This window comes from Antechinus flavipes, chromosome 5 (genome assembly GCF_016432865.1).
Source record: "Antechinus flavipes isolate AdamAnt ecotype Samford, QLD, Australia chromosome 5, AdamAnt_v2, whole genome shotgun sequence".
Classification (NCBI taxonomy): domain Eukaryota; kingdom Metazoa; phylum Chordata; class Mammalia; order Dasyuromorphia; family Dasyuridae; genus Antechinus; species Antechinus flavipes.
Window position 1 is genome coordinate 103,874,727 of NC_067402.1, and position 15,348 is coordinate 103,890,074.

The 15,348-nt window shown below is 35.9% G+C and overlaps 1 protein-coding gene across 2 annotated transcripts in view; it reads right to left on the minus strand.

Annotated features, from left to right (window-relative positions):
* UBN2 (ubinuclein 2) overlaps nucleotides 1-14,706 on the minus strand; it is a 128,190-nt gene extending 113,484 nt beyond the window's left edge. The window contains exons 1-2 of one of the 2 annotated variants that reach the window (XM_051963606.1): nucleotides 14,051-14,706; nucleotides 3,663-3,755 (exon numbers count right to left, since the gene is read on the minus strand). In XM_051963606.1, the coding sequence (XP_051819566.1) occupies nucleotides 3,663-3,755; nucleotides 14,051-14,530 (573 nt within the window). In that variant the 5' untranslated portion in view covers nucleotides 14,531-14,706. The remainder of the gene's footprint in view (nucleotides 1-3,662; nucleotides 3,756-14,050) is intronic. The other variant, XM_051963607.1, reaches the window with a different exon arrangement.
* Nucleotides 14,707-15,348: the final 642 nt, after the last annotated feature.

The following is a 15,348-nucleotide window of genomic DNA, read 5'->3' on the forward strand; positions in this document are numbered from 1 at the left end:
CATCTGTTAATATTTATTAACAATAGCATTATCTTATCCTAACAACAACAAAATGGAAATAGGACATAAAACAATACAGCATAGAAAAAACACACAAACTGGACAGGAGGGTGTTCACTTTAATCAATTCTCATTTCCCTATCACTACTTTTACCACATCTCAACTTCTTTGAGATCCCTTCTAACACTATGATTCTAATGAACAATCTAAGGTTGGATTATATCCTTTCTTCTCATAGCATTTACAGTAAGGGAGAAGAGATTCTTTTGCAAATGACTACTTGATGATCTACTTTTGCTAACTTCTTCTCTAGTTCAAATAACAGCTTTGTATTTGCTGAGGATGCCAGCCTCTGCCCTAAACCCTTTTCCACCTCTCCACCCCCCCAAAAAAAAACTGCCTTCTGAATGTTTTGGACAACCTATGAAGCTTTAATACCAACATCACCAAAAAAAAAAAAAAAAAAGATTTAACTAGAAGATCTACACCAGCACCACCTTCCAGACTGAATAAACCCCTATATATCTTCTTTCCACTTTTATGAGGCTATTACCACAGTTGATGTGAAAACTCTTTATAGGTTCTATTTATTTAACACTCTCAAATTCCCTTCTCAACTCTCACTGGCATCCCTTTGAACTACATAACACAACATTTATCACAGTGCACCATGAGGGAAAAATAACAAGTGATTCCAGAAATACAAATATTAGCAGGCAAGAGATACTAGATGAAAAGAAGTACTAGGTAGTGCATCATATAGTGGAAAGAATAGAGATCATGGAGGATACATGATTCTTTATTACTTAAACATCATGAAGTAATTATAACTAACAATCTCTGGCAGTCTCCTTTTTCCAAAAGGAAAAGCAAACTTCAGCCCAAAATTTAACATCCCAGCTTAACTACATATTTTTGAGTATCCCCACGTAGCCACTATCAGAAGGAAAAATTATTAGTCAAAGTATTAACTATCTTTCTTTCTTTTTTTAAATTAACTATCCTTTCAAGAATATAAGTGCTACACATGTTTAACCTATATCGGATTGCTTGCTGTTTTGAGAAGAGGGGAGAGAGGGAGAAAAATTTGAAAAAAAGTTTTACAAGGGTGAATACTGAAAGCTATCTTTGTATTTGGAAAAATAAAATACTATTTTTTAAAAAAGCATATGAATACTACGTATAAAATGTGATGGTTAGACTAAAGGACTTCCAAACTTCCCCCTAGTTTTAAATTCTACCGTTCTACGTGTGGCAAGACTGGGGTTAGAGCTAACATTTCCTTTCCTGGAGAGATTTTTCTTTTTTTTTTTTTTTTAAATATTATTTTAATGGCAAATTATTTTTCCAATTACAAGTAAAGATGGTTTTCAATATTTATTTTTATAACATTTTAAAGTTCCAATTTCCCCCCCTTCCAGACAGAGTATGTTAGGAAAGAATAAAACAGAAAAACCACAAGAAAGAAAAAAACAAAATAACAACAACAAAAAAAGGATGAAAATAATATGCTTCAACCTACATTCAATCTCCATAGTTCTTTCTCTGGATGCAGATAACATTTTCCATCTCAAGTCAATTGGAATTGTCTTGGATTACTACTGCTGAGAAGAGCTAAGTTTAGTCTAGTTGATCACCATATAATCTTCCTGTTGCCACGTACACAATGTTTTCCTGGTTCTGCTCACTTCACTCAGTATCAATTCATGTAAGTCTTTCTATCATTTCTTATAGAACAATAGTATTCTATTACATTCATAACATAACTTATTCAGCCATTCCCCAACTGATGGTTATCCACTCAATTTTATCCATTCAATTTCCTGAAGAAGTTTTTTTTTTTTTTTTTTAAATAACTTTTTATTGATAGAACCCATGCCAGGGTAATTTTTTTTAAAAGCATTATCCCTTGCATTCACTTCTGTTCCGATTTTTCCCCTTCTTCCCTCCACCCCCTCCCCTAGATGGCAAGCAGTCCTTTACATGTTGAATAGGTTACAGTATATCCTAGATACAATATATGTGTGCAGAACTGAACAGTTTTCTTGTTGCACAGGGAGAATTGAATTCAGAAGGTAGAAATAACCCGGGAAGAAAAACAAAAATGCAAGCAGTTTATATTCATTTCCCAGTGTTCTTTCTTTGGATGTAGCTGCTTCTGTCCATCTTTGAGCTGAATTAACTCTCTTTATCCATCAGAATATATCCTCAAACAGTATCGTTGTTGAGGTATATAATGATCTCCTGGTTCTGCTCGTTTCACTTAGCATCAGTTCATGTAAGTCTCGCCAGTCCTCTCTGTATTCATCCTGCTGGTCATTCCTTACAGAATAATAATATTCCATAACATTCATATACCACAATTTACTCAACCATTCTCCAATTGATGGGCATCCTTTCATTTTCCAGCTTCTAGTCACTACAAACAGGGCTGCCACAAACATTTTGGCACATACAGGTCCCTTTCCTTTCTTTAGTATCTCTTTGGGGTATAAGCCCAGTAGAAACAATGCTGGATCAAAGGGTATGCACAGTTTGATAACTTTTTGAGCATAATTCCAAATTGCTCTCCAGAGCGGCTGGATGTGTTCACAATTCCACCAACAATGTATCAGTGTCCCTGTTTTCCCACATCCTCTCCAACCTTCCACATTATCTTTCCCAGTCACTCTAGCCAATCTGACAGGTGTGTAGTGGTATCTCAGAGTTGTCTTAATTTGCATTTCTCTGATTAATAATGATTTAGAGCATATTTTCATATGTCTATAGTTTCAATTTCTTCGTCTGAGAATTGTCTGTTCATATCCTTTGACCATTTATCAACTGGAGAATGGTTTGATTTCTTATAAATTAGAGTCAATTCTCTATATATTTTGGAAATGAGGCCTTTATCAGAACCTTTGACTGTAAAAATGTTTTCCTAGTTTATTGTTTCCCTTCTAATCTTGTCTGCATTTGTTTTGTTTGTACAAAAACTTTTCAATTTGATGTAATCAAAATTTTCTATTTTGTGGTCAATAGTGATCTCTAGTTCTTCTTTGGTCATAAATTCCTCCCTCTTCCACAGGTCTGCGAGGTAAACTATCCTATGCTCTTCCAATTTATTTATAATCTCATTCTTTATGCCTAAGTCATGAACTCATTTTGATTTTATCTTGGTGTACTGTGTTAAGTGTAGGTCAATGCCTAGTTTCTGCCATACTGATTTCCAATTTTCCCAGCAATTTTTGTCAAATAATGCATTCTTATCCCAGAAACTGGTATCTTTGGGTTTGTCAAACACTATATTATTAAAGTTATTGGCTGTTTTGTCCTTTGAACCTAACCTATTCCATTGATCAACTAGTCTATTTCTTAGCCAATACCAGATGGTTTTAGTAACTGCTGCTTTATAATATAATTTTAGATCTGGTACAGCTAGGCCACCTCCTGAAGAAGTTTTTCAAAGCTGATATAGCCTTTGGTAACCACAAAGTCCAGGAAAGTAAAACAGTATCTCGAAATGTTCATCTGATCACTCAATTATTCAAAAGCAAGGTGTAGGCACCAAGGTTGAACAGACATTTTTATAAGCTGTAATTCCAAATTTATCTAAAGCCCACCAAGTAAGCAAGCAAATAAGGAAAATATCCAACTTCATCCATGAAATGACGATACTCACATATTTTGCTTCCAACTTCTTAGCCAACATTTCCACTTCATGCCTCTCTCGATGCTCATCATTAAACAGATCTTCTGAGTGATTGGGTTTCTTCTGTTGTAGCACAAATGAAAAAGAAGAAAGAAAAATATTAGTTTTATTTAAACAATGGGGTTATACACTCAGACATTAGTGACCCTGAAAGCTGTTCTCGGAAGACTGACAAAACTTAAAGTCTTTTAAGACATGTTTGCTTATAATAAACAATATTCTGAATAGTTTTATTTTCAGCGTTTCTAGGTTTTGCATATTCTGTTTCTCCATAACTAAGTAGTTTTCAAATTAATGAAAATTTCAAAATTATCTCTTCAATAATCTGATTTAGATTTACCAGTGCAGAGATTTTTTTTTTTAAATTAGTCACAATGTGTTTGTTACTGCACTAAGTAAAGATGAGAAGTTTATATAAGAAAGTGCTTCTAAAAGAACATCTCTTGGTTATTAAATCAATTAGCTTTTCAATTACCCACATATAAATTATCTACCTCACAAATTATCTGCAATTAATATTCAATCCCAGACTGCCTCATCCTCTTATCAAACAGCAAATCTATTATATACTTTACTACTGGTCTCCTCAGTCAATGGTACTAAGAAGAACACAAACCAATTTAATAAGGTTAAACAAAACAAGAAAGGCAATTTCTTTCTTTCTTTCTCTTTCTTTCTTTTCTTTTTTTTTTTTTTTTTTGCAAACAAGAACAAAAATTCATATAATATATTTTAAAACCAAAAGAAAATCAGTTTTTGGTTATTTGTAGCTTTGGATTATGTGAAACTGTTTTCTTCTGTATTATGAATGAAACAAACTGACAATGGTCAAGTTAAAATAAATTTCAACAGTTTTAGTTGGTTGTTTTTTTTCTTATAGCAAGTACCATTCTCTCTCAAATACCTTCTATTTCTCTTAAAGTCTCTATGATTTGAGTTTGCTCTTACAAGAGGGGTATTATGTACTTTATATCATTACAGGATACAAAAAAACAAAACAAGGAACTATTCATGTGGGAAGATGGTATTTTTCATTTAACTATGAATAATTCCCCATATGAAATTTTTTAAAATGTAAGAAATCATTTTGTTCTTTTGAATAAAAAGCCAGACACAAAATAAACTGCTTCGGTAAAAAGAAAACACCAAGATAATTTTACATATGCACTACTATGTACAATTTTGGATGATACCTTGAGAGATATAACAGCAACTGGAAAAAATACTCAGAAGGTAAAGAGCATTCCATTTGAGAACAAACTAAAAAGATTAAGATTCTTCAGATCAGCACAATGGCATAAGAAAGTCTACATGTAGATTGTACAGATTTGATCCCCAAATTGCAACCAGGAAATCGTTCTCCAATCTTGAATGAAGATGTTTTAGAATGAATTAAAAACAAGAGCCACAATATATTTTAGACTACAGATGAAATCCATTAATCAGATAACAGAGGTAAAAAACAGAAACTTCTTCAATATAAAAAAGTATATGACAGAAAAGAGACTGGCATATACATTACTCCTTTCAGTAGGGAATAAAGTTCTATAGGAACTTTAGGTACAGACTATTGTATAGGCTAAAAGAATTGTTTGCTTTGTCAGTAGATGGTTGATTTTGCTTAACTGTTATTGTTTCCAGGAAAAATACAAGGGAGGAAATGACAGGGGAAGAGTGTATACTGGGAAACAATTGATATAAATAAAGTTAAACACCCAAGGCATCAATTATTTTTTAAAGTAAGGAAAACAGAAATTGAAAGGCTAACGGAAAGGTACAAGATGAGCTAACTACACACATAAATCCCATTCAAATACTTTTCAATTGATCATATTGGAATGACTAATAATTTATTTTGAAATGTTTTATTCATGCTTTTTGCCTTTACATTATTACTTCCTCTCACATTTTGTTATATAAATGTAATTTGTTCTCCTATGATGAACAATTTGATTTTTAAAAATAATATATGATAAAACTATGACTCGATAAGAGAAAGTTAGGAATATTCTAAATCTAATCTTAACTTTACAAGTTTGAAGTAATAGAGGCATCAGCATGTCCCTTCACACCACTGTCAAAGACCTGAGTTAGACAAGCTATTTCTTATGTACTTCGTTCTTGTTCAGATGCTTCAGTCATATCTAACTCAACCTTTCTATAGGTATTATTACTCTTTGCAAACTGTATTCTACTCAAACTATAATATCAAATGCTTTTCAATTTCAATGCTTCATCTTCCACTTTTGTGTATTGGACACACAATCCATCCTCTAGAATATAATTAGAATATATTCTCTCAACTCTACTCTCAAAATTAACATTAAAGATTTACTGAATTGTTGATACTCTCTCTATCTTACATTTATTTACTTTTGTGAATAGATCACATTTCCCAATAAGGGAGTACCTTAATGGTCAGAACTGTGTTGTTGTTGTTATTGTTGTTGTTTTTTGTCTTTGTATCCCTAACATTAAGGCGAAAGCCTTGCACATGCTAAGCATTTTGTCGCTTGAATTAGATATACAGCAAAGCAACAAAGCACATACTTTTAAAAATTTAACTTAGGATTTAATATACTTTTCAAATCATTTATCATTATTCTAAGACATCATATAAAAATATAAAGTATCTAGATAGAATGTATCTTTAATTATTTCCCTCAAATACAAATAATCTATGAAGCCATTGAGTAAGTCTGTAAGTTATATAAGAAGACTACTGAGGATAGGTCTGATGTAGCCAGAATCGTAACTACCCAATAGAGGTTTATCACTGCCCAACCAAATCCACCCAACAGCAATAAAAGCTCAGCTCTGTAATCACTAAGTCATAGCCAAGTTTTCTCTACCAGAATTCTTCCTCTATAAACTGGCCCATTCCCTCTTAACGTCCCAATCTCTATATTACTGAATTCCTAGATTTCCTAAAAGTAAATAACTCCTTTCTTCTCAAGCACCACTGCCATTGTCTCATACCTATCGATCTCAACTCTACCTAACTAATAACACAGTCCAATTCTTTCCATCAGTGCCACCATGCCCCCAGAATTCCAGACCCATATTAATAAAATTCTCTTTTGTTTAGCTTTCTTTTTATGTTCCTTCCACATTCTAATTATGACAGAGACTAAGGTCCCTTGGATGACAAATGCATTTCTGGTCATCCTTTCCAGTGTTAGTTGCACATCTCCTAATATTGTCATGCCTCTTTTCTTCTAATACAATGATCCAGTAGGAGAAGTTAAATTGTTTCTTGCTTTCTAATATTTCCAGAACATGAAAGCCCTTTATATGATAAAAGCCCATCACTTCATCTTTCCCTGTGTCCTTCTTAACCCTAAATCTATTCTTTGTTCTATGAGTCTCAATCGCTCTATCCCTTTGTATTTTCTCAGGCCATCATCCCTACTCTGATGCCAATTTCTTTCCTTCTCAATTTCAATCCTTTAATCAGCTTAACTCTATGTTAACTTCCATTATTGAAATCCCTGTTCCTTTATATTATTGCAGCTCATGCCTTGGTAAACCCCAACTTTGGACACCATCTGCCTTTTCCACTTCTAATCAAATCAGCTTTAAAATGATGAAGAAGTCACATTGTAATGACTGGATCCACTGCAACTGTAATCTAATCTTAACTAGGCCTTCAAAGCAATAAGGCAAGCCTTTACTTTATCAAATGAGATAATAATTGCAAAGCGCTTAACACAATGTCTGGCACACAGTAAGTGTTATATAAATATTAGTTATTATCATCATCATTATTATTATTCCTGTTGTTCAGTCATATCTGACGCTTCTTGAAAACCATGGGGTTTTCTTGGTAAAGATACTGGAATAATTTGTCATTTCCTTCTCCAGTAGAATAAAGCAAACAGTTTAAGTGACCTGCCTAGGCTGCATTAGAATCCAAGTCTTCCTGGCTCCAGGCCCAGCACTCTATTCACTGAACTACCTTGCTTTCTCCTATTACTCCCCACTCCGCCTCTCCTAGTGATTCTACAGCCCACCCTCCACAGAAGCTATCTTAAAACTTTTCTCAATTCTCATATTTCTTACTGAGAAAATAGAAACTAATTGCTACAAGATCCCTCTATTCTAAAGGAATTTTTCCCCATTCTGGGTTTTCTGTATAACTGTCCTCTTGTTTCTCCTACTTAGAGGATCTGTCCTCAGTCTCAACACCTGGTCATCATCCACAACTACCGCCTGACATTGGTTGTACCCCAAAAGCCTTCTATTCTCGCTGAAGAAGGAAGATAGGATCCATGAACTTGGTTTGTTGTTTTTAATAAATATATTTCAACATATTTCCTATGTAATCCTATGTATACCATTTTTGTGCATTTAAAAATAGTATTCTGAGAAGTCCATAGCCATCTACCCGACTGTGAAAGAAGTCCATAACAACAACAAAAACCAACATCCAAGACTAACACCCCTGCTCTAGATTCTTTATTCTTCATGACCTCATGAGTTCATGTATCTTTGTTGATGACTCCCAGAATTTCTAATCTTGCTTTCTCTTCAGAGTTCCAGACTCAAACTGCCTATCAGATATTTCAACTTTAATGCAATGTAGCAAACTTAAATTTAACTAATTATCTTTCCTCCAAAACTCAACTCTCTTCTAAATTTTCCTGTTTCTTTCAAGAGTACTTTCATCCCTCCAGTCATCCAATTATTTACAACACTACTGTCATCTTTAACTGTTCACTCTTGCTTACCTCCACCACACATCCAATTGCTTGCCAAAAATTGTAATTTCCATCTCCAAATCACTTCTCACATCTATTCCCAGTCATTATCCTCGTTCTGGTCCTTATCACCACTCACCTGAGCTACTTATTTCAGGTCTTGCTTCTTTGTATTTTGTCTTTTATATAGCTGCCAAAGTGATTTTCCTAAAGTAGATCTTACTATGTTTTCTTCAAACAATTCTAGTAGCTCCCTCTTATTTCCATGATCAAATATAAACTATATTTGCCATTTAAAGATCTTCCCCACAAGATTCCAAACTACCTTTCTAGGCTAATTAAATAGGTACACTGCTCCAATAAAATTAGTTTCTTTTTGATGTTACTCACAAATGACGTTTTATCTCCTAAGTTCATACCCCTATACTTAAAATGCACTTTTATCACATCAATTTTATTTTTACTTTTTTGAAATCTCTAGTTTTTTCTGCAAGATTTAGCTCAAGTGTCACTTTCTAAATAAGGTCTTTCCTAAACCTCTTAGCTACCAGTGCCTCCCCTTGAAAACCATCCTGTACATCTATTCTGTATATGTCTATACATTATGTTCAGTTACTTCCTTCTATTAAACAATGTTGAGACTTGGAAAGGTTTTTTCTTTGTCTTTGATTTTCCAGCATCTCCCATACTATCTGGGACATGACACACTTAAATGTTTACTTAACTGACAGATATTCTTAAAAAGAAATTAGAACAGAGTTGTATAGAAATTTGTCAAACAATCTTTTATCCTTTAGGGGATAAGAGAATCAAATGATCTTCAAATTTGATTTAAAATTCTTTCAACAAGAAAAAGTTTTACAAATTAAAATTTTTTAAATAAAAAAACAAGTTTTCCTTTACACAGGAAATAAAAGTAATATATATTGGACTCAGAGGCACAACTTATGAAATAAAGCTCTTTTAACACAATATTATTTTCAAGTTCATCTGTTAAATAACTTAGCTTACAAGGGTAGTATGCCATGTAATAGCCAGCAATTTTGTTCCAAAAACTTGTAAAATACTCCTTTTTATTAACACTTTAGTCTCTTACATTGTCATTTTTATAATAAAACCTCAACTAACTGTAATGATTAGGAATGGATACTGGGGTATTTTTTTAATAGACTGCTTTCATTACCACAGGGCTAAGAGTTAAACCGAAAAATCTATTTTGTTTCAATCCTTGTTTAAATTGTTTCTAAAAGATATATACATTTTTAGTCTTAACTAAGTAGAAATAGCAAACTGCTCCACTATCTGCCAAGAAAATCTTTGCCACTGACAGTATTGTCTATCGAGTCACTAACAGTTGAACACAAATGAACTGACTGAACAAAAGTAGAATATTGTGAATATAATATTCTTTCACTAATGATGGAGGCTCTTGAACTACATCAAAATTATCATGAGTATCAATTAACATTGTACAATATAGTAGATTAGTGTACTGACACTAGAACAAATACTAGTAAATTTTTTTCTTTTGATAAAAATAAAACAAGCAGCATAGGAGCAGGGGATCGTATGTGTGAATGCCAAGTTTTTAACATATATATGTTTTGTATCTGAAGGACAGTGAAAACACAATAATTGATGGCTTTTTCAAGCAATATATATTATCATATCCTTTTCCCAGGCTACCTAGGTGTTTGGAGTTTAAATCATCTCAGCACTTCACTCTTTTTTTATAATTTTTTTATGCTGTATTAATGTTTCTGAAGTCTTTGTACCCAAAAGTACAAGATAATATATTTTAGATTAATGTGAATTTAAATGAATTTTACATTGAAAATGTTGTAACACATCTGGACATTTCTTGAGATGCTGTTTTGTTGACTAAGAAATCAAATTCTGTTATTCACATTTTGATTTTTATTGTCCTCCCTCTTGAGACTTACTCTTAAACAATTACAACAACTTTAGTGGATATGAAAAATGCTCTTTTTTTTATAATAATGACATTTTCTGAGCACAACAAATCATCCAAAGTCTATCTTCTATGCAATCGAGTAATGTATTTTTTAAAAATGTATTTAAGATGAAGTATAACATGACAAATGACATGTCATCTCAGCAAAATATAAGAATTATGTTTCTAATATGTATCTACTAGGGGAAACAAAAATGGCTTTTTTTTCCTCCAGACACAATAAACAACTACTTTGATGGTGTAGAAAAAAATTCCAAAAAATGTGGGAAAAAATGGATCATCTACCCTTCATTAAATGATAGTAGCAACTATATAACTTACCAAGATAGCAGAGCTAGCCAGTCTATCATAAAAAATATTTTCCTTTGTACTTCTCATTTACTTTAGAATATTCAACAAACAACTATTATTAATTTTGTGTCATAAGTATAATAGTAAAATATGGCTCATAATGAAACTTCATCTTTTTTTTTCCTTTTCCTTGTTTTGAGGAGCAGGAGGCAAGGCAATTGAAGTTAAATAACTTTCCCAGGGTCACATAGCTAGTTTTAAATGTCTGAGGCGCATTTGAACTCAGGTCCTCTTGACTCCAGGCCTGATAATCCATTCACTGTATCATCTAGCTACCTTTATTTTTCTACTGTGAATCTTTCTACTGAGAATTAGCTACACTGCATTTTAGCTAAGAAAAATTTTAAAATTCAAACCAGATCAAGTAACTATATATGACATATTATAATATCGTAGAAAGAAGTCTTACGAAGCTATTGTCCATATTAATTTACACACAGTAGCGCTTTTAAAATGGGGAGAGGGGAGGAAATTCTGGAAATTGAGAAGTGAAAATTTATTAAATTTGAAAAGTCCAAATTATATTTGCTTTTTAATATTTCCAATCTCAGAGTTTCAAAGTTAATGGGGGAAAAGAGATAACACAATCTGTCAAATTTAAGTAAATCTAAACATGGAAATGATATTTTAAAAATCATGAAATGGAGGAGAGCCCTGTAACAGGATCCATGAGATTTAGATTCTAATTCTAACTTTGTGTATTTGCTAAATATTTTGCTAAAGCTAAGTTTCCTCATCTATAAAATGAAAACTCTACAAGTCCCTCCCAACTAACATTCTTCTTCAATGCTATGAGTTCAAACTCTTCTATCTCTCAACAATTCAGATTGGTTGAACACAATTAGGTAAAAGAACAAATTACAATCATGAATAATGCCAAAAGAATTAATCAGATTATAAAACAAATACAGCCTAATGGTATTAGTTAGCAATAATAATCACCTAGTTATGAAAATTTACTTTAACTATTAAGGGAAGTGTAGACTCAAACAACACTCAAGAAATCCAATAATGAAGTAAGTTATTAGACCCCAGTTTCTGGGCAACCACTAAATTGCATAAATTCCATATAAACTGTGCAAATTCTAAATAGCATCTTAATGGCTAATATGATCAAATGAGAATTCCTATTTTTCTTCTTAAACCTTCTCATTTCTTTTGATGGAACATCATATTTTTGTTTGACCAAATTCCTAATCCTAGAGTCATCCCTGACTCGTTCATCCACCTCCTATTACATCAGTTCCCAAATCCTGTCAAACTTGCCTCCCTTTCATTCTCGTGTTCATGCAATCCTTTGTTTGATTACCATCCTCAGGAATAGTAGGAAAACCTTCTAACTGGCCTCCTTGCTTCCCATCTTTTCTATCCCCAATGTATCCTCCACACAACTGTCAAACTGATACCTCTTAATAAACAAATTTGACCATGTTTATATATTCTCCGCCCTACCCCCTCTACTAAACATATACCTCAGAATCCAAAAGCCTTCATTATCTATTGCCTCTAGAATAAAATACAAAATCCTCAACCTGTCATTTAAATCCCTACCCTTTTTTTGTCTTATTTGACTTTACATAATCTTAGTTTCAGTCAAACTGGCCTTCTAAACTGTAGAGCACACAGGATATCTCATCTCCAATCTCTTGTCTTTATACAAGTAAGTCTTCATGAACTCGCTGCCTAAAATCCCCATTCTCCTATAAACCACAATTCAGGTGCTCCATAGCCTCGATAAGGCCTTTCTTGAACCCCTGCTTCAGTTATTAGCATTGCTATCACTTTTTATTTACTTACTTATGCACATGTTATAGCAATCTTTTAAAAATAAAAGCTCTTTAAGGGCACAGGCTATTTCACATTATATCGTTTGCATTTCTTATGTAGTCTTGGGATTTTCAACACTCACCACAGTGGCTTTTTACCATTTCGGAGCCACAAATATCTGACCCGCACAAAACCATACTGTTCACCAATTTCATTGAAAATAAGATTACTAGATTTCAAAATGAAATTAACATGAAAGAAGTTCAAACTAAAATCACCTGCCAAAAAAAATGATGGTCAATTAGTTCCCTCAGTATCCTGATCTTTATATTAATAATTATATATATTCAGCCAAAAATAAATATGATGATGATGATGATGATGATGATGATGAGTGCCAAGTCAAACGGAAGAGGAGATAAGTATCTTCCCACGCCTCAATTACCAACTAAGCAAGTCCCATAATGGTAACTTGAGCTTTACCCAAAGGAACTAGAGAAGGTAACTAGATAATGTCCTCCAACTATTTCCTTGGAGTGGAATTCCTAGTCTTTGGCAAATTATTTGGACTAAATTACTTGCATAACTCCTTAAATACCAAAAAAAAAAAAAAAAAAAAAAAAAAAAAAAAACCATTTACACACCCATACATGCAATTTTGGGGAGTTAGCACATACAAAGCAAATTGGTGAGGAAAAAGGTTATTCATTCTTTCTGCCTCATTTCAGGGTTAGGAGGAAATGTCCTTCCTCAACGTTTTCCTTTCTTACTCTTAGAAAAAGCTGGACAGCTAAAAACATAGGGCACAACTGTCCATTCCGAATCTGGTGAGTCAAAAGGAGAAAGAGGCCAAACTATACAAGTTTCAGGATAGGAGAGGACAGTCATGGTGTGATATTATAACCTTGGGGGATCTCAGAGAAATGAAGCAAAGCAAGGCTGGCCTCGAGGTGTGTGGTCTGCTCCCAGCCCACCTCTTTCCCACTCTAGGATGGTGTGGGATGGACAGAAGCCTCACCAGCCCCACACATTGTGCATCTTGACTGCTCCCACCCCGAGTTAAGAGGGAAATCGAGAAGGGAGGGAATGAAGAAAAGATGAAAGGGAGAGGGGAAAAGATAGAGGGAGAGAGGAAAACATGACGGGAGAAAAATGATTAAGGGGAAAAGGAAATAATGAAAATAGAGAGGAAAAGATCAAAGACTGAGGAAAAAATGAAGGAAGAAAGAGATGAAGGGAGAAAGGAAGAGATGAAAGGAAGAAGAGATGAAGAGAGGAAGGAAGAGATGAAGGGAGGGAAAGCTGGAAAAGAGGAAGGAAAAGATGCAAAGGAGGGAGGAAAAGATGCAAAGGAAGGAAGAAAAGATGCAAAGAAAGACGGAAAAGATGCAAAGGAGGTAGGAAAAGATGCAAAGGAGGGAGGAAAAGATGCAAAGGAGGGAGAACGAGATGAAGGGACGGAGGAAACTGAAGGGAGAAAAGAAAAGATTCAAAGGAGAGAGAAGGAGACGAAGGGAGGGAGGGAGGAAAAGCTGAGGACGGCGATGAGGGAGTCTGTTCGATACCCGTTGTTCTCCGCACAGCAGCAGCTCCGGATAACTGAACTCCACGCAGCTTTCGTCGGTGGGATCTTTCAGCACCAGCTCCAGGCGCACCGTCTCCCCCAGAGGCCTCGGCGGCTCGGCCCGGACGGCTGCTTCCCTAGCCGGGGGCGGCGGCGGCGGCGGCGGGAGGTGCAACTGGGGGGGCGGCAGCGGCGGCGGCTCGGGCCGAGGGGGTTCGCGGGGTTGAGGCGGCTGCTCAGCCCGGCTGCCCTCACGCGGCGGGGCGGGCGGCTTCTCCTGCAGCGGTCTCAAAGGTTCCGACCGGGGGTGGGCATCTCGAGGTACCGGCGGCTCCGGGCCGGACGACTCGCGATATGGCTGCGGCTCGAGGCGCGGGGGCTCCCGCGGATAATCGGGTTCACGCTCCGGCCCCGGGAAGTCGAGCTCGCGCCGCCTCACGGGTGACAGGCTAATGAACGGCACCCTGCGCGGCTCCGCCATCCTCACTGTCTCCCCTCACGGCTCCGGCCCTCCCCAGTCGACCGACCTGCCGCGCGCCTCTCCGGCTCGCTATCTGCCCTTCTTTCCTACCTTCGTTGCTTCTCTTCCCTGCACCAAGCCACAGCCGCCGCCGTCGCCGCCGCCGCCCCCCCAAAAAGAACTCTTCCCCTTCTCCCCCCCCCCACTATGTTCTGAACGGCTCTACCGCCATCGCTCGGGTCGCTGCGGCCGCCATGTTGGATCCCCCACATAAATAGAAGCAGGCCGCTCTGCGTGGGCATGCGCACAGAAAAGACGCTCACGTACACCGTCGTGGCTGTTATTGCTCAGCGTTCCTCTTTCCTCCCAACGGTCAGGAGTCAGGACAGCTCCACGGAAGTGACGTATAGGCCCGGTATGTTGCCCGGGATACAGAGACGCTGCCGGCTCTTTCTGCTGCAAGATCCTTAAAAGGGGAGGGTTCCGAGTTTCCGGAAGATCTTTTCCTCTTGTCCTCATCCCGTGAAGAAGGAAGGAACCTGTCGCTGATTGCCATACTCTAATACCTATAAACCAAGCCGAGAACCAGCCAGCAATGGCGCTGGAGTTTTTTTTTTTTTTTTTTTCCGCAGGGGCTCTTCAGCCTCTGTCAATCATTTGTCTTGTGCGCTTTGGGCACGGGGTGAGGTTTGTCTGGGGGCGATACGGAAATGTCCTGGTAATGTTTTAACAACCAATTCTATAGGAAAAAATTGCTATCAACACATTTATTAGCATTTGCCAAATTTTGAGGTATAAAAGTTCAAACTGAAATTTTAACTTCGTATCGGCTTTCAAAA